The 26,935-nt window shown below is 32.0% G+C and overlaps 1 protein-coding gene across 2 annotated transcripts in view; it reads left to right on the top strand.

Moving 5' to 3' along the window:
• The window catches only part of Inae (inactivation no afterpotential E), a 45,525-nt gene that overhangs the window by 6,555 nt on the left and 12,035 nt on the right, over positions 1-26,935 (top strand). Inside the window, exons 1-8 of one of the 2 annotated variants that reach the window (XM_072906657.1) lie at positions 6,314-7,926; positions 19,166-19,377; positions 21,579-21,680; positions 22,169-22,355; positions 22,885-22,969; positions 24,012-24,340; positions 25,401-25,602; positions 26,038-26,226. In XM_072906657.1, the coding sequence (XP_072762758.1) occupies positions 19,245-19,377; positions 21,579-21,680; positions 22,169-22,355; positions 22,885-22,969; positions 24,012-24,340; positions 25,401-25,602; positions 26,038-26,226 (1,227 nt within the window). In that variant the 5' untranslated portion in view covers positions 6,314-7,926; positions 19,166-19,244. Of the gene's footprint in view, positions 1-6,313; positions 7,927-19,165; positions 19,378-21,578; positions 21,681-22,168; positions 22,356-22,884; positions 22,970-24,011; positions 24,341-25,400; positions 25,603-26,037; positions 26,227-26,935 lie in introns of those variants that run through there. The other variant, XM_072906656.1, reaches the window with a different exon arrangement.

Below are 26,935 nucleotides of genomic sequence, written 5' to 3'. Positions count from 1 at the left end.
GTTTTTTTTATCTAATTAAAATAAAAATATTAAACAGTTCTAATGAATTGAAATATATTAATTATAATTTTCTGATGGTTTGTTTAATCGCATCGAAAAACGCATCAAATGAATCCAAGCTCTATGATAAAATCACAAATAATCAATGACATATTGATATGATAATAATATCAATTTTATCATAAATAATGCATAGACTAAATAATGAAATTTTAACTCACTGCCGAAATTTCTACTAAATTATCACGCACATTATTTATCGCGCACGACATTGGCGTATCATATTTATCGACATGATTAATTGAAGTTAATCTCGTATCCGGGAAGGCAGAAATCGCGTTCGTGCACTCTTGGAAATTGGAGAAAAATAAATGATTATTATTGCGTTAAAGTACATCTTTTTTCGATATCATTGAAAAAAAAGTAACATTATCCGTATATGCATGTGTACCGAATACTATTTTTTTCTCGTCGTTGCTGGTGGCTAAATATAGATACGAGCTTATAAACTCTCTCTCTCTCTTTCTTTCATCGAGATTTAAAGTACATTAGATACATACAATCGTCGCGTTATATTCAGTTTATTACGCTTTAGATTCGTCAGCGTTAATTTTATATCGTTATTTAATATCCGATTTTATTGTTTTATTTATATACGAGAAGGAAAGCGTGATAGAATTGATTCTCTACGTGACTTTAAATTAATTTCGAGATTATTGATTCTCGATAACAATTTTTATAAACACCTGTTACATATTCTCATTTGCAAGCGGAATTTATTTTTCTTCTTATATCATTATATTATTTTTTGTATTCAAATTTAATTTTTTTTCTATCGTTATGTTAGTCAAAAGTAATTTATTTTATTTTTATGTACGCAAAAAAAAAATTTGAAAGTAAGTCAAAATAATTATTAATAATGAGCTGCACTATTTAAGTATCATATATTTTATTTTCTTTTCTTTCTCACTCTTTTATTGTATATATATGTATGCAATTATTTCACTCATCTTTAATTTTTTTCGATATTATTACATAAAGCTTGTAATATTATAGCTATTAATGGAAAAAAATTGCTGATCTCACAATCACTGTAATTTTAGTTTCGTATTCTATCCGGAATCGCATATCCATTGTTGGATTTAAAACGACGTTTCGAGGGAAAAACATGTTTTGATCAATCGATAAAAATTATCCCCAAATGTTTTTTTTTCGACGCTTCTTTATAGTTTATTTTTTTGTACTGGCTACAGTACAACATTTTTCGGTCATCGGTGAAAGTCTTTTATTTATTTTACTTTATTCGCCATTTGAGTTATTTAATTACCTGTTCTGTTGTGTTTTCGATAAATAAACTTTGTAATAATAACGCGTGACTGAATATTAATGAGAACACGAGTATTGAAAAATAACACAGTATGAATAATCTAAAGAGTTTGCAAAATTATTACGTATGTATGTACTTAATAATTATGTCAAAAAAAAAAAAAAAAAAAAAAAAAAAAAAAATAGATTTGCCTTGCATATTTTTATTGACGTTTCCTTTCAAAAAACTCATTGTCAGAGGCTCTCCATTACTTTTACATTTTGTATTGTATAATAATATTATTTTCTTTTCTCCGCTATTTTTCTCGTTTCTCAAAAGTTCTCGGTCCATTTAACCATCGGGAAAAGCATGTTTAGTTTGACGAACGACAGCCGCGCATATCTAGTCTCCAAGATAGACGCATCTTATCCTCCCGCGGACGCGGGAATAAATGCTCTTCCGCGTTTCGATTTCTCGATCGACGACATGAAATTCTTTTTGACATCTTGTCTCAACATTTCCCGAGACAACATATCGCACTTTGCACGTCGTTCGATATTACGATATAAGCGCGTTCTCTTCCATTTATCACTCGGTGTATCGAATACATTAACTCTCTCAATCTGACAAAATTATCGGGTTGGAAGCATAATTGCATTATGAATACAATCGCGATGAAATTAAAGGAAGTGTAAATTGAGCAAAAGTTTGGGGATCTTTTTCAAAGAAAGAGATATATAATATAATGATATAATGGATTTTATAAAATATATGTGCACTTTAAAAAATTTAAAAACATTTCAAGCATAAATTGCGATGAAATGTAAGGCAATTTAAGCATAATTTTTTATATCGCATTTCTTAATATATATTACGTGATATTTTATATATATTTTATTTTTACATGTTTTTTATATTACATATAGAATTACAGATGAAGTTCAGTTCCGAATTTCGTCACGTATTATATGATATAGAGCGTTTTAATGAGATTTTAACGATAAAAAGATATCGAGTTATTTTATAGGATACACGATCGACGAAAATAAGAGGAATTGATTGAAAGTTTATATTAAGAATATATATGTGATATTTTTACAAATCCGTCAAATCGTGGGTTTTCAAGGGACGAAGGGAGATAAGATACTTATATGGTCGATAATTGCGTCATAAATTTTTTTTTTCTCGCGCGCTTAGGGATACTCTCGAGATTTTTGTCAGTGAGGCAGGATTCAGTATTCATTCAGCTTTCGTGTGCGATATGTCTTATTCATGAGCCCGATGTCGTCTTATCACGCAACTGGGTCGCCGGCATTCTCATTGCGTTTTGTACTTTGACACGGCGTGCGTGACTCGCGACGACAATCGCGATGATTCGATCGTGATTCAACAGGAACGACGAACTTTTCCGTCCGGTATCAACCGCGGACGCACACGCGATCGGCCAATGTTTGCAGACATTCCGCGATTGTATTTTAAAATATTCCACAATGTCGCTTTTCCCGATAGCGATAAGCAAATACCGCGACGTAACACGCACATTCCACGCCGCTGGCGATCATCGCGATGTGTCATCGAGTTTTATTTAGGATCGCGAATGTGTCACGCGACCGACGTTTTAAAAGTTGACTTTTTCGAAGAGTTTTTTTTTTTTTTTTTTTTGGTTACGACCAAATTAATTTACATACTTACTTTTTTCAATTTTTTTTTTTTTTTGTTTTGTTTCTAGTTCCCTCCAAAGAAAATTAAAGACTCTGCGTCAAACTCTGCGTCAAATACTGCGTCAAACTCTCTATTTCACAATCGCTCAGACACGTCAGAATTTTTATTGATTGCGAATCGATAGTTTTTATTCCGTTGCAAATTTTGTTTGAGAATAATAAATCGCTGTCAAAGTTTGATATACAAAGTGGTAACAAAGTGCGAGGACAAACTTCGGGAAGTGATTCCCTCCAATAAAAGGAGCAAAAATATCTCTATAAACATATATCCGGAAATGCGGTTCTCATTTTGTTATTACTTAATACATATTCATATTTGACTTTCATGAAGACTTAATTTTAACAGAAGCTTGTAATTTTAAGATTAGATGAATGTATATAAATATATATAATATTGAAGTTGACGACTTAGGATTAAATTATGATTTGTATTAAAGAGAAATTAATTTGAAATTAATCAGAGATAAAATTAGCTCGCTGACATAGTTTCCTTTTTAGTGCTCGATTCATGATAATGTATACGCAAATTGAGTGCTTCTACAAAGATAAAATTTGTAAACTTATTTTTATCTATGATAACAACATGGATTCTCGCCAGACATTTTCTCATTTACATCGGCGACGCGGTTTAATAAATACGTCACGATTTTATGAATGTAACTATCGTGTTGCTATAAATCAAGCAGCCTGCGCGTGAAGTCGATTAATTGCTGACTATCGTTTTACAGATACGTCTCCGTGAAACGACTCGACAAATGACGCTTTGATAGAACAAGTCATTTCGCGATATTGCCTAATGTCCTATTTTCTTCATCCGCGACTTGAGGAAGAAAGAGATTTATAACAGATCATTGAAATGTCTTGGAATATAGAACGAGAAAAATAATGATTTTCAAGTAACTCTTCTGATATTTTACATATTTTTGATTAGTAGGTTTTTAAAAATAATTATACCTATAATTTAATTTGAAGAAAATTAAGAGGAATATTTTCCTTCTTCTCCAGTGATGATTTTTATTATTTAAATAATTTTTAACGATTACTTTTTTGAATAGAATTTTATTTTACTTTTTTTAAATAAAATAATTTCGTCAAACTAGCGGAGAAAGAGAAGCGATGAAACTGAAAAAATACAGCAAGCATGAGATAAAAGAACGCAATTGTACGGAGCTGCACCGTTTGTTTGAATCACGTGTCATACGTCACTACTCCGAATGCGTGACTTTCGATTTTTTTCGAACAAATGCTCCGTTCTTAGTAGGGGGTAGTCGAAAACAACAGGGTGCACCACCACCACATGATTTCGTATCCCCTGGCACGAGGGCGAGGGTGCAGGGATCCTTTTGCCACGTACGATGCAAATCCACCCGCATCCCTTCCATGAAATTCTCCATTCGGTTCTTCCCTTCGGATCGTAGAATCAACGTACAGGGTGTGTCGAAAGTCGTATATCCGGCGAGGAAATCCTCTTATCGTTTTCGACTAATGTCATATTTTTAATAATACGTAATAAATAATTAAATTTCAGATAAGAATTATTTTTTCTCGTAAAGTAGATCACGCTTGAAATTAATTCCAAATTAATTCTTCCAGGGATCATTTATATTTCTCAGATTTAAGTCTTAGATTAGTTCCACTTTAATTTTCAGTAGAGTATAAGACTGGGAAATTATTGACTATTTGATTATTATTGAAACAATCGTCATTCATCTTGTTTATTTGCAGCTATTTTTGAGACACCCTATACGTGCCGGTGCTTCGTCGCGATAAATGGCCCTTTGTCCCTACGGCTCGTAACGTAAGAGAGGTGGCACTTTTGGCCACGTCGGAATATAAATGATCACCCAGATGGAATTTTCGGGACACTCGGCTCAACCTCCTAAGCTTCGAGTCTGTCTTTTTCTCGAGAGAGACCGGCTGTCATTAATGACTCTTTTTAGTTCGATTTTTTTATCGCACATCCTGAGAGTAGATTTTGCTCTTAGACTATTAAGAGACTAAGAATCTTACGTAAGTAGATTTTTATCGGGAGAAAAAAAATGTCGCTAAAAAATTTTACTACAAATTCCCTCCGTCTCTTTCTCTAACAATAATATACATTGACAGAGATTCGATAAGTGTCAGAATCAATCGTTATACCGTCTTGCAATTCCTCCCTTCGCTTTTATTTCGTTTCCCTCTCGTAGTAGCGATCAATTAATCGACGAATTTATATCACCGAGATTGCTTTTTTCACGTGCAATCGCAGTTATGTGTGAAATCGCGCGCGGTTACAGTTGCAATAGTGAATTTTCACTATTCCGGTCTCGCGCGATATTTTCCGATACCGTGTAGGTTATCGCTGATTGCTGCAGCAATTGCGAGCATTGGACACGAATCATTGGACTGATTTCGAATCTCGTAATTTTATCTGTAATTATTCGTGGTACAAATCGAAATATTTTTAAATACAACAAAAGAATTTCATATACGATTATTATATATAACCCATATATAATCCATAATTATATTAAATTTAGTTAATTAATTTATAATATTAATAATATAATATAATGATATAATATATGATATCATATGTATAATAATAAAATGATAACATACTATATACATATATATAAGACTATTAAATATTATATTAATAATAGTTATTTAATTGAAATATTATTGCATATAGTATATAATGTACTTTAAATGCAATTACACGTATTTTACTCGTTATGCAAGAATTGTGGCCGCCTTTGTACAGACTTATATTGACTTTATACAGACGAATTTATGCCCTATCAGACATGATTAATGCTAACGATATTAAACTGACTTTGCTGCTTCACGCAATGCAAAATATACAGGTCGCTTACGTTGCACGTTATACGTATCTCACACGTGCGAATTGCTGTATTGTTCACTCGCAAGACGGCTAATTCAATTAGACTCGTGTTTACGAAGGATTTGAAGCATCGCTCGCGATAACCCGTAAGGATTTCCTAGTAAGCGAAATCTACTTCTTTCAAGACGATTATTTCTTTAAAACGATACATAAATAAAAAAGTCATTTAGTAGACGCTTACTTACAATAGTGGAATTGTACTTTGCAATATTAATTTATAAAAAAATACAATATACTTGAATTATAAAAAGAATTAATTTTTTTTATTTAATTAAAAAATTAATAATTTCCGAAAAAAATTTGTTTATGTAAAATATGTAAGAACCTAATTCTTATATAAATAATATATTATATATCTTTTAAACAACGTTAAAATATTTTATTATATACATATAATATTTTATTTGATTAATTGATGGATTATTACCGTGGGGAGTAATAAACGATTAATTTCATAAGAATAACAAATAATAAATTAAATTATAAATTTCTCGTTTTACTCTGTCATCAGATATTTAGTCCTCCTCCTCTTTGCCTTCTCATTATTTGCTGCTCCTTCAGAGCAGCTACATGACATTCATTTGCGAAAACAACGGCTAATTATGATCGTGCGGCATTTTACACGACATTAATCACACAATGTGCACTTTATTATGTTGCAACGAGACAAGGCGAAAGATATAATCTATTCGTCACTCAAAATTCGTCATTTGGTGATGTTGCCAGCAGATTAAACATGCTCTTGTTTTAGAGAGAGAGAGAGAGAGAGAGAGAAAGAATAATTTATGATCTTATATTATAAGTGCGAAAAAAGAAAATAAATACGAGTTAAAATTTTAAAAAAAATTAGTTTTTCCAGAAAACTGGATGGAATCATCATCGAAGAACTTTTTGATAGATGATTTAACATGCACCTCTCTTACGAACGTTGATAGTAAAATAAATCTTATCTCTCTCTCTCTCTCTCTCTCTCTGGCGATGATTCTTGTTTTTTTCTTCTTCTCATGAGATGTGTCTTATTACGCATTGATATATAAATAAGAGTTAGGAATATAAACAAGAACCTGTCGCTATCTCTTACAATAACAGATAAATATTCGCAGAATGTAATACATATCTAAAAGTGTGTCATTACTTTGTTGACTCGCGCGACATATTTTACCCGAGCAAATCACATACAAACATACTCGTTTCAAGAGAGATCATCGATATGTTCGCTCCATTATACGTGATTTGTGTATTATTGCTTGTACTCTCAATCTGAAAATAATTGGCGGATTACGTTTAAATCGACGAAAAATACAAAGCGCGAAATGCGAGATTTATTCAAGCATCGTTAAAAAGAAAGATTTATAGTTTTATTCAGAATTACAGTTTTATCGGCGATAAAACTATCAATTATAATTCAATTGCTGTCTCGTTTTGTCGATTCCCACTCGAAATATACAAATCGCGCGAAATACTTGTTTTGACAGATAACCGTCCTATCGATACGAGAGTTGTCAATCACGGGATTAATTTATCACGCGGACTGATAATGCCTAATTGTTCGGAGAGAACGATCGTGTTTTAAAGAGCAATACAATGATATGGAATGTTTACTTTGCCATTTGCCGCGCGACTCAAGGGCTCTCATCATGTGTAAACAATAGTTGTACCCAACATCTAGTTCTACACAAAAGATAGTCGTCTCGTTGCTCGGCAAGACTCGAGCAAGAAAGATAAACACGTGCTGCATGTATTGTCGTACAAAAGGGATCACAAATATTAACTTTCAAACTGAACACGTGGGTCCTTCATGTTCGTACCATTTTTAATCCATTGTTTTAAAAAAATATTAATAAAATCTCGAGGTTGAAAACTTATCCAAAAAAAAGTTTGTGTCGAAAGGGACTTGTAACTGAAAGGACAATTTAAACAGTTCATTCAGTGCAAAGTGCTGACGAATCTAAATCTGAAGCGGACACAAATGACCCCCACGTATTCGCTTTATGTATATTAAATAAGAAAGGGTGAGTAAGTAAATTTTTTTTTAAATATTGTTTTTTTACTGTTAATTGTTTTTTTTTTATAAAAATAAGTTATAAATTTACAATGATAATCTTCCTAAAAAAGAAACCAACTGCTTTAATTTCTATTGTGTTCATTTATTTTCATGCTAAAAGTATCTCTTGTTAATGATAACGAGCAACAAACAGGGGTTGTATGTATTAATCAATTTTTATACTGTAGATTGTAATGTAAATTACATTTTGTTTTCATTTTTCTTTTAAATAAATTATCTGAAGATTAAAAAAAAATTTTTTCCTCAGAAAAAGCACATTTTTTTTAAACCTGAAAATTACCCATTTTCGATCATTTAAATAATTATATTTTTTGAAAGCCGTGGACATATAGTATTTTTTTCGTAAACTTTGAACTTTGAACTAAAAATTCCTGGAAGTCTTTTCGTTCAAAATTACTTTTTCAAATTTTTATTAATTTTTATACAAAACATCTCTATGTTTTCAAATCTTGATCTAACAAATAACAAAAATATAGTATTTAAAAATATTTTTTCTTTAACTCTACTACATAAACTTTTAGTTTAAACTTAAACGTAAATTTTTTAAGAATTTTTGAAGTAATTTTAGAGTACAAAAATTAAACTCGGACTCCAGTTACCCACGCGTTCAGGATTACGGTGCCAAAGAAACGTGTTCAGTTTCAGGGTTAAAAGATGCCAAAAGATTATTTTCTAATTAAATAATAAATTTATTAATTAATAAATTCATAATTAGTGAATATCATGCATTAATTAAACTTGTATACTTTGTTGCTTTTATCAAGCGCGTAACAGAATTTTGACATTTGAATATCCATTGATGATGTGTTGAAACGCGCGTTTCACAGGATTCATTCAGTTTACAAATTTATTGTGCAAATATACAAAGCGACGAAATACATATCTATAAATAATACAGATAATATAGAAACTATATAGTTTCGGGCATTACATTCTGTAAATATTTATCTTGAATATGAAATTAATATATGTATTCACATTTGTATCATAGGAATGAGATAATAATCGTGTTTGAAAAAAAGAATCGTAATTTTGTACAACTGTTTTATTTTCGTGTTGTTTTCCAATTGTGGGATATAATAAAATACGTGCGATTAATGTCGACAGTTACCATGCAAAGTGTCGTAATTAACCGTGTTTTCGCGAGTGAGTGCCATAATGGAGTAGCAAAGGATGAACAAGAGACGAGGACGAGATATTGGATAACAGCGAAGCAATTGCTCGTTGATCTCTGAAATAGTGGTTTATTTTTTACATTCACTAGTGTAAGCAGATTAAATATTTTAAATTTTATTTTGAAAAATATTAAATAAATAAATGCTTTTAAATTATTTAGTAAAATATAAATAATATTTTTATTTTTATTAAGAGGCAGAAAAAGAGAGGGATTTTATTTTCGAGAGATTATTATTTTAATTATATATTTTAATAATTATATATATTTGTTTAATATTCTTCATATATGTTATAAAATTTATATTTATAAACAAATTTTCTTTTGTAAAAAAATATAATTTTTTAGTGAAATATCTGTTTAAAAAAACGAATGAAAAAAATTATTGTACGATAAAAATATTAGTTTATTTGGACACACTATTGTATGTAATATATTATAAATTATTTTTTATACATTTATTATACAATATATTACAACATATAAATATATAATATTATAAAATTTTAATAATTGAGTATATATATTCAAATTAATTATGAAATTCTTTATAATTAATTTATTACAATTTAAGAATTGTTGAAACATCCGATGATTGACGTAGTCATTTATCGGTATTTCGCTGAGCTGTTCATTACTTTCTAATACGATTCTATATTTGTCGTTCGATATAAAGTGGCAGTGCACGAATTGAATTATTCGAGAGTTTGAGAATAATTTATATCGTCTCGTCGCAAAAAGGACAGCGATCTCTTTTATCGGGCAAGAAGCGGGCAAAGTCGCGGTAACACTCTTATGCAACGTTTTAATGGGGAGTCTTCCCCACCATCGATCTCTTGCACACGGTATTGAGCTTTACTCGACCGGATATGAGAAACGTTTCCGCGTCTAAAATGTCAGAGGTCACGATTACCCGGCACTGCGGCATCGTACTGTGTGTGTGTGTGTGTGTGTGTGTGTGTGTGTGTGTGTGTGTGTTTGTATGTGTGTATAGGCATCTGCATCGCAGAAATTTTCAAAATGCTCCCCTCGGTCTTAATCCGCAATGTTAATTACACGTAAATTTCTCCTAAGGACGTTACAACGCGTCTTCGCATACAAAAGATAGCTAAGCAAAAAATATAAAAAAAAAAAAAAAACATTTTTATTATTTTCTATGATACACACACAAGTATTAGATAAATTTGTAATTCTCAGAAATTTTTTATTTTTACCTAGGAAAATTAGAAAATTTTCATGGAATTTTATTTGGATTCAGGAAATTTTTTGAAAAATTCTCTTTTCAATTATTTTGCTCTCATATTACAAGCAGCTGATTGACCAAGTTATACAAATCAATGTGATTAAAATATATTATACATATCTCTCTGCTTATATAGGTATTCAATGTCTTAACAAGATGTTGAAAAAAATGCAGTGTATTCTTTATTGTAATTTTTAATAGTGATAAAAAAGAAATCTTATGCAAATGAAAAATGCTTATCTTTATTGTAAAAAATAACTGCGGATAAAATGTCTAAAGTTTGTTTACACACGCACACTTTTCGAATTTTCGAAAAAAGAAGAGTGTTTAAATTTTCAGACATTCAGATCTTGAAAATACAGACAAAAATGTGTCTGAATTTTTAGGCAATTTCTTACAATGTTAATGAAAATCATTTTTCAAATTGTTTTTAGTACACTTTTAAATCTAATATTTGAAATTTAAATGATTTTTTATTCTTTTTCCTTTGTATGAGTATGCGTGAAAAACATTAAAAAACACGCACAACGAAAAAATTTATTTTAAAATATGACATTTAAAAATTTTCCAATTTTATCTAGTATTTTCAACAAAATCATCTGGAAGATCAGGAACTCTTCAAAGAATTTTTAACAAAATTTGAATAGGCACTCTGATGTATATATGTATATAATTGCTTATGATTTTTATTTGCTTCGAATATCATTGCCAGATATCTAGCATCTCGAAGACAGGACATCTCTGTTGCAATTTATTTCTGAGGCGAAAACTGTGATAGTGGATTTCGATGAACGTCAGTTATAGAGGATTTAGGATCATACAAGTTGCACATTCGCAGTTGAAAATAGTCGAAACATCTTCGAAATTGAAACGTCCAATCGAACGTCATTCCGCGGTTCGCAAATGGAAAGACACGTCGTACAGAATTTCTATTTACTTCCATCTCGGTTCACTTTGTTACCTCGACGTAAAGTAACAGTGATTGTGCTCCAATTTCGGGGATACATACGAACTGAGGGCCGACATTCCTCGCGTGGTTCAAAAGGCGTCACGTTCTTGGCACTCTATATCTCTCTTGGCGTTTACTTACGTTTCCTTTCGAGCACCGTAAATACGAGCTCAAACTTCCTCATCCATAAAATTCAGCGACACAGCTGTCCCGAAACTTGCCTCCATAATTACAAACGTGCTTTTGCCTGTTCTCACTTGTTTTACTCACTGATATGTTATATAATTATAATATGTTTGTATTAATTTTTTATAATTATATTATATTACTTTTTTTAATTATAATATATTTATAGAATTTTTTCAGTATTTTGTGATGATATTGAATATATCAACAGAGAGAGAGAGAGATAATATATTTTAATCACGTGATTTTTATAACTTTATAAGTTTCTAAGAATTCCAAATTTATTTAAGCAAATATATTTTTATATTAATATATATTATTATATTTTATATGTATTATTATAATCTATATTAATATCAACACACTATATGATATAGTTTTATATATTAATATATATTATAATAATACACATATATAAAATGTTTTTTTAATATATGCATCGGATATATACATAATAACATATCCGATTTTAACGAGCTTCAATTTATTATATAATATCATAAAATAACGAACATGATTTCTTTATTATCGATTTTGAAACAAGTTAACTAGACGTTCCGAGTTACAGTAAAAAATGATTATGATAACGTAATATCTATAAATTAGTGTTTTTAATAAAAGAAGAAATTACAAGGAAAAGATTCAAAGGTTGAAGATGAAAAGATTCTGTCGGTATTTTCTTCGCAGAAATCGTGATTGAAGTTTTGTGAATTTTCTTTTAATACTCTGCGAATCTCTTTAATTATACTTGCATCTATGATAATTTATTGAATCTATGTTTACATGTGATTTTTAAAATTCAGAATTATTTTGAGAAATTGTCAGATTATGTAATTATATCACAAAATTACGAGATACCTACTCTATTAACGTATCTGCGTTTTTAGTTAAAGCCGTGATGCAAAAATCTTATCAAAAATAAAATAATTAAAAATTCAAAGGATATTAAAACAATTCTCTCTCTTTCTCTCTCTGTCTCTTGAACTAATTCAGGAACTAATAACGGCACGGCATAAATCAGACTAATTATCAATTATGCGCTTATCGGTGCGAGACTTACACGTTTCGCGAGTAAAGCCGTTCGTTCTTCACGGAGCTTTTGCTACTCGTTCTCAAGTACGATGGCAATCGAGAAGCATGCTCAGAGAAGTGCACTCTTCATGACTGGAAATAGTCCAACCACGCGCACAAAGAGAGTCGGTCGTCGAGAGCTTCGAGAAAGCTCTCCCGGCTATCTCGTAAAATTTCTCGCCTCACTGTGGACTTTGTTGAATGACATTTACCTATCAGCCGTTCGCTTTCTCGGATCGGAAACGTGTAAGCTGCCTTATTTGTTGACTTTGAATGATAGCTTTTTGATAGCTAAAATTTTCCATGATGATTGGAAATAAAAGAAACAAATGTAAATCAATATTTAATATAAATTACGCTAAAATGGACATGATTAAATTTTCATGAAGCTTGAGTCTTATTTTCGAAGTAATAATAACGAGGCGTATCTGTCATCTGTCTTAAAAATTTTCCCGAAGCGACGGTATATTCTATTCGCATCAATAAATGTCTTTTCTTTCAAAAGAACGAGCGAAGATGAAAGAGAGCGCGATTTATCAAAGAATGCGTGTCAATTCATATACGAGTTTATTCTGCGAGTTGAAATGTTCAGCAAGCGCATCTATTTCTCGCATAGTAAATGATTAAATTGAATCATTTCGACAAAAAAGTCACAGCAATGATAAAAATAATCATTTCAAGAAATATATATATTTTTTTCTGTAAAACAAATAATTTTAGATACTCTCTATCTTAATTAATTTTAATTAATCTTTCTTCAGTCCATCTATATTGAAAATTTCTATAATACATCATCGCTGCTTTTAAAAGCATAGAATAATTTTTTTTTTTTTTTTTTTTTTTACTTGAATGTATTCGTGCTACATGTGGATATTTAAAAGCGTCACTATTCGATAATGGACGATATTAGCGCGCTTGAACTTCTTCTCATAGATTGACCTGATTTCGCGGGATTATCGGGAGAATGCCTTTCGAGAATGAAGAGCAGACGATACGGTGCTTCTTTATATATGGTTAGCACACACAAAACATTATCGAACATATTGTCTTTTTCTCGTAAAAGAATTATTTTATGGAAACTAATACCGGTTCTTGTAAATCCATGCTCGGTATGGATTTGAATCGTTAATAATTTGACTTTATCCGTAGTAAAAAGTTTTAAATTAAACAAATCTTTTAAAGATAATTTCAATCGAAAATCCCACGATTGAATAATGGATTGGATTTAACATAATAGATTATATAATCTAACAGTAGACTTGAATTATCCTTTTGGAATATATTGAATTACGTTTAGTATAATGAAAAAAAAAACAAACAAACAAACAGGGGTCAAGAACTGTCATCGTTGAAATAAAATGTCATATAAACGACCAATTTACGAAAACCGTTTATGGTTTGTGCGAAGTGTAAGCATTAAATTTCCAGCTCTAAATTCGATGATAGTCTAGGATAAATAATGGAAAGTGAGCGAAGAACAGTAGAGTTTCTCGCTCGAGTTAAATTTCTACGAGGTACAGTAATGAGATGTTCCCGTCGAAAGCTGGCGCGTTAAACTGAACGTTAAACGTGGTTATTGGCATTTTTTTTTCCTTCTTCGCGAACCAACCGCTCAAACGTCGACCCTTTTCACTATGCGCTTCGCAATTCACGATTGTTCTCCTTAAGTCTCTTTTTTACATCGTCGATTAAAACAACATCGTTTACGAACCGTTTTTATACGCCTCGTAATCCAGATGTTTTGATTGCTCTAAGTTTGAGAGAAAAAGCTTGACATTTATTTATTTTAACGACAGATATAATTGTTTAATTTACATATAATTTACATATACGAAAGAGAAAATGAGAGAGGAAGATTATATAATTATGTTTCATACATTTTATTTCTTTTTTTCTAATAATTTTATATTAAATTATATCTAATTTAATTTTGTATAATATACATATATAATTATATATAATATAATTTAATATTTGTTGTTGCTTGTTGTTTGAATGTGACGTTAATTTCGAATACAGTGTTATAATTAATATCTTTGTATCCTTGTTTATGAACATGTTGATTATGTTGGAGTTTCTTCGAAAGTTGTGTATGTTGAGTGTACGTCATCGAGTTACATATATACATATTCGACCCAAGTATAATACGTGTAGTATCATACCTTCATTCTGTCGCTTTTCACACTTTGGGAGTCATAATGTACAATAATGTTAGACGGTAGCATGCGGTAAAGTCAACGCTGAATGGAGAATGCGGGAACATTGTCACTATTATATTCAGCTCTGATATCCCAAATTTAGTTTGTTACATGACTCTTAACTATTCAATTTACACGACAGCGTCGGATGACAATTATGTGATGATGAAATTACATATAACAATATATATATATATATATATATATATATACATATCGTATAATGAGATTATATTATACGAGATCAATACAATTTATTCTTATTAATATTTATCACGTTTAAAAAGCTTTAGCTAACGAAAAAAAAAAAAATAGAAGCGACGAAGAATGGAAGAAAAATTTTGTATTTCTACAATTGGGTTGCCGACCTCCTGTAATATAAAATATAGAAGGAAAAATATTACGTTTTAAAATATAAAATATGAAAACAATCTCTGTTCTTTTCTCTCTCTCTCTCTCTTTTTAAAAATATAATATATATTTATATAAAAATTTCTAAATTGTTTTTATTGTATAAATGTACTGACTAGAGATAAAAATCACTGAATTTGCCGTGCGTTTTAAAGGGGATCCCCCTTTTAAAGGGATCCGTGTAAATGCTTTCTCATACGTCCGATCACGTATACTTGAGACAGTCGGACCGATAATTGCGTAAATTGGCATCTCTCGAAGTAGAAAGGGTGTGAAGTAAGACGAAACCGCAGGGGCGGATCGGATGACTGACAGTAATGCAAATGCCAGGAAAGTTGTCGGCATACAAATTGGCGATGAAACGTAAAGTTTTTGATTGCTGCAATTTCGTTCGCGTAGTTGGGGTCAGAAGTTTATATATATATATTTGCATATATCTCGGCCAGTGTAAACGATTCTCCGAGTAATTTCGAGTCTGTAGAATACATGGAATTTTTATTGATTTTACTCTTACATATTCGGAATATTGCATGAAGAAAATTTCTATCACACCGTATTTTCAAAACATCGGCAAGGTTTTATATATCGAATTGATAACCCTTAACTGGAGAGAGGAAAAATAATAAATAATCTTCTCCGAAGAAATAGGTAATATCATTGTTTCTCTTAATTGGTCTTCAGTTTCAAGTTAAGAAAAAGAATTGTCAGAATTTTATTACTTTGTTCCTCCTTTCTTTATACAATAAATTTATTTTAACTTTTTTTTTTTAAACATCCCTATCCGTTCTCTTTGTATCCGTGTGTATAGTATACTTACTTTTAATAGATTAGCTATTTTTAGCGCGAAAAGGGGAGAAGGATGCTTCAGCTTACACGAGGTGTCCGATTAAGGGTTTGAGTTGGACACTTTCTCGAAAAAAAAAAAAAAAAAAAAAAAAATCAAACGAAATCTCGTGGCGTTTAATGGCGCCGAAGAGAAATACCTATGACACCTTTAATTCGCCGCGAGTGTAGGGCCGCAAAGGGGAGGGGTGGAAAGGGGTTCTTTTCCTCGGGGTATCTTACCTCGGGCCTAGTCGGGACGAGGAGAGACGCGGCCCGCGATAGAAACGGCGGAAAAGCCGGCTACAAGGTAAATCGATACGAAACCACCACGCAGCAGCATCCAAGGCTCTGACGACCCTTCGCCTCGTGTCTGCTTTCTCTCGTTCCCTTCTTTTTCTCCCTCCTTTTCGTCTATTTTTCCCGATTTTTCCCTTTCCCTCGAAATTCTTCGGTGGCGCGACACGCGATGCGTTTTAACCGTGATTGCATAAAAAAGTGTCCAGTTATTCGGATATGTCTCTAATCTTTTTATTTTGAGATTATAAAATGTATTTTTAAAAGGGTGAGAAAAAAATTTATTAACTTTCTATTAAATATATCCTTAGATTAGTTACTTTTCGAGGTCCAATTACATTACGTTAATTTGCATTTAACGCATGATTTTTAAATTCGAGCATTTCCGGATTTGTCAAATCGATTTATTCTTATATAAATTATAAATCGAAATAGACTTCACGTGCAAGATGCGCAGTCACAGGGAAAACATAGGCAATTTTCAGAAATTTTTTTTATACCTGGAAAAATCAGGGAATTTTCATACAAATTTATTGAAAGTCAGAAGATTTAAAAAAAAAAGATTCTTTTTTGCGCTAACTTTGCTCTGATATTACAAATAACCGGCAATCTATGGATAATTTGATCGATGATTTGGTTGATCAAGTGTTGAATTACACGTATTTAAAATATGTTAGAAATATATATTTATCTTTGTTTATATATTTAATATCTCTTAACATAATACCAGAATATCCAGTAAATATATATTTTTCATTGTAATAAAAAAATATGCAGAAAAATGTCACGCAGATACGGTGACTCTATTTTTCCTTCCAGTAAAAAGCATAAAAACCCCGACAAAAAAAGAAAACTTATTTCAGAAAATTGCATCTAAGAGCCTCTAAAAAAATTCTGTCCACTTGAAATTTGAAAAAAAAGCCGGGAAAAATCAGGGAATTTTTACGAGATCTTTTTACAACATTCGAGTACAGACACCCTGAATCAGTCTGAAAATTCGAGCTTCAGCGAGAAATATTTTACGTCGACTGATATGCCGTGTTCGTGCACGTGTCGACGAGACATTCCGGAATATATTCCAGGCGTCGACCAGGCGTCATGTCGCATTGCGTCGCATAGTGCAGTGAAATGTGACAATACAGTGGCCTCATCGTTCAATGTAAACGCATCGTCATCGTCGATAGATGTATCTTTAGCGTCTCGACGAAAAAAGAACAATAGGATGCACGGTTCACGGTGAAATTTTTAAATTTCATAGAATAAGGTACATCTATAAGTAGTACCTATATAATTTTCTTTTTTTTATACGCATCTTTTACAGAATTTATTTTATATATATATAATTTATTCGACTAAGTTCGACTCTGAATCATTAATCGACTCGGAGAGAATACCTAGTAATTATGAAATTTCCGATGAAAAAGAGAGATGGTCAAGCTTAACTTACAGGCACTAATTATCCATTATTCCAATAATTTCGTAATTGAGTTTCTTAATATTAACGGATTAAAATAAAATCTGCTTCATCAATGTCTGCTTTTTTTTTTTTTTTTATATAAGCACCGGAATTGAAATTCCTTTTTTGCGACTCTCCCTGGCTTCGGTTTCATGGCGCGATACCTATTCGTCAAAAAACGCAACTCCGTGTCGAAGATCATTTGTCGTGGTGTCCACTAAAGGGAGCATTCGGTCGATTGAACCGCTTGAAAGGCAGTTCTCCGATGCATCAGTTGGATGCGGTTACATTCATCACACGGCTCACCGAGAGTCAGTTTTCGTATTACAGAGTTCTATTTAATTGTGTGTTTTGCGAGAGCGATCTATGCTTTCTGGGACGCGATAAAAGGCCATGGCGGTCTTTTGTAGACTTTGAGTATGCGAACTTCCGCAACGCCAACGTTCCACGAAAACTTGCGCCCCGCCTTTGTCTACCGTTCAAATGATGTAATCGAAAGCGTATTATTGATGCCGACGACGAATATAACATCTCTCGTTACGTAATAGATATTCAAGTTACGTAATGATTAGTGAATAGAGTTACGTAAACGAGAAATGTATATCATCCTTGCACCAAGAAGGAGGATGTTTTGAAAATATTGGAGTAAAATTAAATAATATAAAATATTAATTAAATAACTTTATCTTCGAATTTGAATTTGATAAATGTCTATAATTGCTACTGCAGTGAAAAATCAATTTTTTTCAATACCAATCAATAAAACTACCATAGAAATGAAATGTATAAATGCTTTTAGGGAGGGGCAAGTCTTTTTTAAAAAGTTATAAATAACAAAATTACGTAAATAAATTTATTGAACATTTTTCAAAAATAAAATTTTTCATTTGTAATTTCTTAAGAAGGCATTCTTCATTAAGCGACCGAATTCATACATTTTTTTTGTTCTTGTCAATTTCTCATAACGATTTAATGAAAAATGTTGAATAAATTTCTTCACGTAATTTTGTTATTTATATAACTTCTTAAAAAAGACTTGCCCCTCTCTAAGAGCGTTTATACATTTCATTTCTATGGTAATTTTGTTGATTGGTATTGAAAAAAAAGAATTGATTTTTTGCTGCAGTAGCAATTATACATAGACATTTACCTTGAATTTTTATCGAAAGAGATAAAGTCGTTAAATGTCACGCGAGAGATCGTTTTGGAATATGTAAACTGGTAATGTATGTCGCACAGCTGATGCAAATAATTCCAGGATGGTCTTCGTCGTTTATCGCGTCGTTTACCGAGACATAGGTTTGAATATACAATATATATATATATATATTTATCTCGCATTCCGCAGTCTTAAAGGAATCTTTTTATGGCTTATATAGGCTGACGGTGCTGGGTGTTCTACTGGGGATTCTCGAATGGGATCGTAGCGTCCCCTGCATTCTTCTCCTGTGGGAGTATATGATCGGGTACGAGGGCCTCTTTGTGGTCTGCATGGCGGTGGAATTTTTCATCTGCTTCCTGGCGACAAGAGGCAGCATCCTGGACACTACAGCGAGGGCGCCAATGCAGTACATCCTTTACATCCGGTTGTGTGAGTATCATATTTATCCGACACGTTTACTATAGTTTAAACCGATAAAAGTCACATGATCAAAAACCATGTTTCGACACATTTGATTCAGAGAATTTTTCCTCTTGCATGATGTAAAGTCTTTCATTTTTTAATTTTATATATTTTTTTTTAATTTTATTTATTACTTATATTTATTTTTATTTATATAAATTATAATTATTACATTTTATAAATTTACATATCTTTTATATATATATATTTTTTTTTACTTTTTCTTGTATATATTTTGAAACATAGAAAAGAGTAAGTACGGTGTCAATTTCAACAGCAAACAACTTTCTGTCATAATTAAAAAAAAAAAAAAACAAATAGAGAGATAAATAAAAAAAAACTTTGTTCCATTGCAAAACAAATCGAAACATTTTACGCGACACGGATCTTTTTTAAATCCTTCCATTCCCAATATATGTCGAGGCTGAGTGTTGACAATAGTGTTAAATTTACAGACTAATATTTGAGAGACTGTCAATATGAAACGTATTGATAAAATGGTTTGATGACAATCATAATATTTGTCATGCTACTGCTACACGCGCACTCTTGTGTGTACCTCTCGACGATATTTTTTAATTTTTTTTGGCACTTGTGCAGGTTTCTTTTCTGATTTTACTAAAACTCGAACTTCTCCGTACATTTCTTTTTCGCTTTTCTCAGAGAGCATCTTCCAAGCGTTTGCACATTCTCGAGATGAGATTTATTTCTCATTTTAAGGTTTATTAAAATATGCAGCGCGCCATCGTTTTTACTCAAGCACTCTTTTACGTTTCCGCGATACATTTTTCATCCAACCGTTAAAATAGCGCAAAGTTCGCGCGAGGTGAACTTACGATTCAATTACCGTTTAACGTCAGTCGAATATAAATAGAGCAACGCGATATTAAACTCCCTGGAAATTGCAATTTATCGGTTAATTATTTTTCCGGTTCTCTCGCCAATTAGATTGTATAAATTCTTTGCGATACTTTGCAAAATATTTGAGATAACTCGATTAAAGAGAAATATCATCGCGCACTGCATTCACTTTTAATGATAAAGTTGGACGAATAAAAATTTTTTCGTAGTAAGAGCTTTAAAGAGGTGTTAATCATAGATTACTTTTAATATCGAGTATTTATACGAATATTTTTAATAATTATTTTTCATAATTTTATAGTTGATTTATAAAATTACTTTTGCATTTCAACGTATTCATATATTTATATTTTATCGACGAATAAATGAAAAAAGCTAAAGTAAATATAAATTTATATATTTTATGTTTACATTTTATATTTATTTTATTTTTTTTTTTATATTTATCTAATAAAATTATATATAATATTTAAATAATAACTTGTATGACATTTATCTGTTTTATATTGATATTTATTTATTATATCTATAAAATAAATTTCATCGAATTTACAATGTTTTTTTCTCATTGTAGAGGATCAACAAAAAATCAAAAAATTCGTTTTAACTGTCAAAGCACGCACTGTCAATGAGCAGCAAAAATTCAAGCAGCGGATATATTACATATAGCACGAATCTATTTGTTAATCCTTCGCGATGATTCCTGATGTGTCTTGGACCGAGACAGTCGCGGTTATTGTCGCAACTGGGTCAATCGTGTTTGTTTGAGACACGGAAACGCGCTTGCCGTGCATTTCCGCTTTGGAAGACTGCGCGTATCCGCGCCTCCGAAGGAAGCTTTTGTCGGCGATCGCTTCGATCTTTTTTTTTTTTTTTTTTTTTTTTCATCCGGCCTGCAAAGTTATGTCGATCGACGCAACACGCGCAACTTTCCTCGCTTCCGTTTTATTGTGAAGAAGCTGGCGCAAACTCGATTTGAGAATAAGCAAGATGCATAACGTGAGATATGAGGGAGAGAGAGATTTTTTTTTAATACTTAGTCTCTCTTTTAATAAATGTGAGTAATAAGGCTGAATATTCAAAAATATAATAGGATTGATTAAAGGCCAATACATTAAAAAAAATTGTTACCAAATGACGTACTATATCTTTGTCAAATAATATTTCTCTCTTTTAACTTGGTTTCCCGCCGGCTCTTGGAGAGATGCGCTCGTTTACCGATTAATTAAAAGAGTTGTTTCGCTCGGAAAGTTAAAAGAAAATACGATTATGACTCGGGATTTTATTTCCTGGGGATTTGTTTTCAGTCTTGGTGTTGGTGGAGACCACATGGCTGTGCGCAGGTGTTACCTGGTTAGCGCGTTATTATCAAACCTGTCGAGTGGACCAAGCTAAAGACGTTATGTTGGGTGAGTTTCGCATTCGAGAGACACGAGTTAAAAATTTATAAATCAACTGTTTGTTAAAATAGCAAGCATCATTGCAAGATTTACGCGAAATATATATTTATATCACGCATATGAAAATAAAATTAAATCTAGGCAAATTAATTTTTAAAAAATTCGTGACGTGTGCAATGTATGTATTTGACGACGCGCATTTTTATAACAAAATAAATTTTGAAACTTTCGATAAAAATAATGAGAATGTATACTGTTGCCAATTAATTTAAATGTAATTATTATAAATGAAAAGAGCCTTTGATACATCGGTAACAGTTTGCTTTTGACGAAATATATTTACATTTTTCGGTCGCGCAAAAATGCTGTTCGTTATTTCACAAAAGAACTTCAATCTACAAAATTTCATTTTCAATTTTAAAAATTAATTGTCAAGATTAGTTGAAAAAAAAAAAAAAAAATTGAAAATATCTGGTGAATTTGCAAACCGCGACTAGGTTTGGTGATATCGAACTGGTGCCTGCTGGCGTTGATGATGGTGACTATTTGGTGCACGTACGACGCCGCCGGCAGGTCCTGGGTAAAGATGAAAAAGTACCAGCGAAGCATGAGGGAAGCGGAGTCGAGGGGGGCCAGATTGCATTATAAGCGCAGCGGCAGCAGAAATCGAAATTGGCGACAACGGTAAGTCACCCCCTTACGACTATTTGTTTTTGTTTTCTTCTGCATTTTATTATTTTGTAAATAAAAAAAATCGATTTTTTATTTTTTAATAATAATAAAAAAAAAAGAAAAACACTTTTATTACCTTTTATATTTTCTTTTCTAAAGGCAAGATATATATTACTCAATTTCTTTAAAATTTCTACCTCGTAAAATTTCTACTCTTACATTTTTCTTCGATAATAATAATAAGCGAAATCCCATTCTGGCTTTATTATAAATGAAAGATCGGAAAATCTCTCGGACGCGATGTATCCGAAGCAGCGAGATCGCCTGGCGGAGAATTTTTGCGCCTCCTAGAGATGCTTCCTTCATCGCGGAACCGCGATTGTTCCGCTGTGACAACCGCGCGTCGTCACGGGACTATTTTATGTCTTACTGCCGGTATTTTGCTCCGGTGTGGTTTTTACGGTCATTCGGATTTATGCACCGGTACCTCGACGAACACCATGTAAACGCGCGTATGGTTTCACCTTTTTTCCTCTTACAGAAAAGTTATACGCGCCTACCAGGACAGCTGGGACAATAGGTGCAGACTGCTGTTCTGCTGCATGGGTAACTCCGATCGCAATCGAGTGAGTAGCGTGAAAAAGTTAATCGCGACTTGAAAACATTAATTCAGATACTCTCTGAACAACATGGGAAATTGGAAAATCTCGGGGAATTTTTTGTCCCCGGGGAAATCAGGATATTTTTATAGCACTCGGAGATTTTTTTAAAAATTCTCTTTATAATCTCAAAATAATTTTGCTCTTATACTGATGATTATAAATAGATTTCTATTTCCATTTATATATTCAATATCTTAACAAAATATTGAATATGTAGTGTATATATTCTTTATTTTAACTTTTAGTGATAAAAAATAAAAATGAAAGTTAAAAATTTGTAAATTTCTCAACGAAAGCTATTAAGTTTTTTTTTTTTTTCAGTAAATTTGTAGATCTAACGCTTGAAACTTAAATGATTGTATGTTTTTTCTTTGTATCATTGAAAAGTATTAAAAAATGCGTGTAAAAAAAATTATTTTAGAAAATTGCATAAAAAAATCTTTAAAGTATTCTCTTTACCTGGAATTTTAAACAAAAATATCTGAATGATCAGGGATTTTTTAGAGAATTTTTTGATTTGAGTAGAAACTCTGTTTAATCTATTTTAGATTAAGTCTCTAAAATAATCCTTTTCTATGTAGGAATGCAGATTAAAAATAAATCTTGTAAAAACACAATTCAAAAATATAGTGATTATGTAAGATATAAATTAAATACGTAAAATATAAATTCAATATAGCTCTGTAAGAATATTTGATTAAAAATCTACTTTGAGAACAAGAATGAGAAATTAATCGGATTTGAAAAATAATGTTTTAATGAGAGCTTAATTGTATGAGAGATTAAATTTATCAGAGAGATATCAAGATGTTTAATTTTAAAATTTCAAAATTGAGAGTTCGCAGGGAAAATAAATTATTAAAGCGTTTTAATACACAATTATTTAACCTTTAATCAATTTTTTAATACAATTTAAAATAAAATAATAAAGTTTTTAATAAAATTAACGTGTTAAGAAATTTATTTCCAAGCGTATCTTGAAAAAATTAAATGACGTTTCTCGTAGAACTCGTTCGCCGACATCGCCCGACTGCTGAGCGACTTCTTTCGCGACCTGGACGTGGTGCCCTCGGACGTGGTGGCCGGTCTGGTGCTGCTCAGAAAGTTTCAGAAGGTTGAGCGCGAGCTGATAGTCAAGCAGCGCAAGAATGACACATATGAGTTCCTGTCGGGGGTGCCGGTCACACCGCGCACCAAGTTCCTGTCCTTGACCGAGGACGGCGATCTCGGCCACTTTCAGTTGGCCATCCACTACATGCATTTTGCTCTCGCCGCCTACGGCTGGCCCATGTTCCTTGTTGGTGGGTCCACTCAGCTCTGCCAGTTATGCACCAGGTAAATCCTTTGAATTTTTCGAGATATTGTCGTGTGCATCAGGATATCCTTGGAAAAACATGGAAAATCTAGTATTCTCAAGGATTTCTTTTGTACCTAAAAAAAATCAGACAATGGAATTTCATTGATATTCAGGGAATTTTTTTAAAAAATTCTTTGATAATTTTATTCTTATATTATAAACAGTCAGCCAGCCAAGTAAGTTTTAAAATAATTAAAGTATAATATAAATATATATTTATTTTTATTTGTACATATATTTAATGTCTTAATAAAATAGCGAATATGTAGTACATATATTTTTTTGTAATTCTTGATGATAAAAAAATGAAAATTGTATGCAAGTGAAAAATACTTGTTTTATGAAAGATATTTAGTTTTATTTTCGCAAAATTCTTTGTCTCCTCAATTTTGAAAAAAATAGTATTAAAATAAATAATTATTTAGTGTGTATCTGTAATTAAAATAAATATTTATTACTAATTTTTCATGCCAAGAAATTTTACTTTAATCAGGCTTTAATTTGCATTAAAACGTAAATTTCTTATTGAATGAGGGATTTTATATTATTTATTATTAACAAAAAGACGCTCCATTCTTAATTATCTTGTGCGATTAATCATTGTGTATAGATTTATCAATTTCCTATATAAAACACGTCTTATGCAGACATGTAGCACACCTGTAATGAATTATATAAGAAAACTTTATGAAATATCGTGAGAGAGTGCGAACAAAAAAGTACAAGAAGAGTTGAAGGATATTAAAGTTGCAAGTCAACATTTTGAAGAGTGGATAGTGAATAATAGCGAGGGTACAATTTTGTGACTTTGAAATGAGTGTAATCGGGAACTGGTGAAGGAAGATTGTTTAATCTAAAGTACACATTTTCTATTATATAATATTTCCCATCCTGTCAGAGAGTGTTGTATCTCGCGCAGGTATATATCGCCTGATAAGTTGATCTTTTTACCCCCTTCCCCTTGCCCCCCCCCCCGTAAATTCATCCGGTAAAGGTCGACCTCATTTCATCATATTCCGTTTATCCTCTGCCCTCTAGATTGCAATGCTGCTGCTGCTTCCCATGCGGCGTCCGTCACGAGGACGAGGCGACGATCGTCGAGGACAATTGCTGCCGGTGCAATTACGCCGCCCTGAGCAGAATGCTCGACCTGGGGGAGATCGAGGTCGTTTACGCGACCTTTCACGTCGACGTCGGCGAGACGCCGTTCTTCGTCGCGCTCGATTATACGAAGAGAAAGGTTCGTCTCCGCCCGGGCTTATCTCGTTCGCGTATCAATCATTAATCATCGCTGTCGTCGCGATGACCGTCACCGCGGAACTGTCTCTTTTTAAAATAAACAAGCAGAGTTTACTCTATCAACATTTGGACTTAGCTACCGTAGATAGGGCTTCGATAGAGTCAACCGTTAGGTGTCGATCGCATTTAGAAATAATCTCATTAACTTCTTTAATAGCAGAAGAGTAAATTAATTAATTAAGTCTTTTGTGTCTTTATGTAATTATTATATAATTAACAGGAGAAAATACTTTAATTATAATTATATAATTATAAAGGAAAAAGAATATTTTATCGTTTCTTTGAATCTTCTACTTTTCTCCATAATTATATTTATTCATCTTTATGGGATTTAATTTTTTTTCAATTCTTTATCTCTGCATTTCGTTTCATGTAGATTGTAGTCAGTATACGAGGGACCATAAGTATGAAGGACGTGCTAACTGACTTGAACGCCGAAGGCGAGGTGCTGCCTTTGTCGCCACCGAGGGAGGATTGGTTCGGTCACAAGGGGATGGTGCAGGCTGCCGAATACATTCGCAAGAAGTTACTGGAAGAGGATATCATCGCGCGTGCTCGTGCCAAGGTGGGTGCAAACGAGCCGCGCCTCGCCGCTCGTTATCAGAACAAATGACAGTCTCGGAATAATTATCATCCCGCAGTCCATCTTTGTAATAATCAGACACGCGAGTAATTTTTAATATAATGAGTAATATACGTGTTTTAAAATTTCGCGCTAGAATGTGCAGAGTTTGCTGTGAGATGTAATATATAATATTTATTTTCTTTTTTTAATAATAAAAAAAATAAAAAATCACTTTCATGGATCCCTGAATATATATTAAAAAAAAAAGAGAGAGAGAGAGAGAGAGAGAGAGAGAGAGAGAGAGAGAAAATATTCAGGCAATCCACAGTTTCATTCGTAGGGAAATGTGCCAGTAACCTTTTTTATCGCAGATTTAACCGGCCAACGTGTCGTCGGACGTATTTCATTTCGAGACAGTTAAATTTTTCAGCTCGCTGTTCCACATAAAGCTTATGTACCGTATGAATAGACAATATATTCAACCGCGCATGTATGTTGTAAATTCGTTTTATCGTAATAAAATTTTTCCGAAATTTTTCCATTTCACCGAGAATGAAAAAAGAACAAGACTCTGAATATTTGTTTAATCAAAAAAACAATGCGACGGTCCATCAATAGATTTTATTGAAAAACTACATCCAAATCTGATGTGAAATATTCGTCTATTGTATATTTTTGAATTTTATAATTTTCGAAAGTTAACATATTT

The sequence above is a fragment of the Anoplolepis gracilipes genome, chromosome 14 (assembly GCF_047496725.1).
Source record: "Anoplolepis gracilipes chromosome 14, ASM4749672v1, whole genome shotgun sequence".
Lineage (NCBI taxonomy): Eukaryota > Metazoa > Arthropoda > Insecta > Hymenoptera > Formicidae > Anoplolepis > Anoplolepis gracilipes.
The sequence above is the reverse complement of the archived record's forward strand: the minus strand, read 5'-3'. Positions and strand labels throughout refer to the sequence as shown.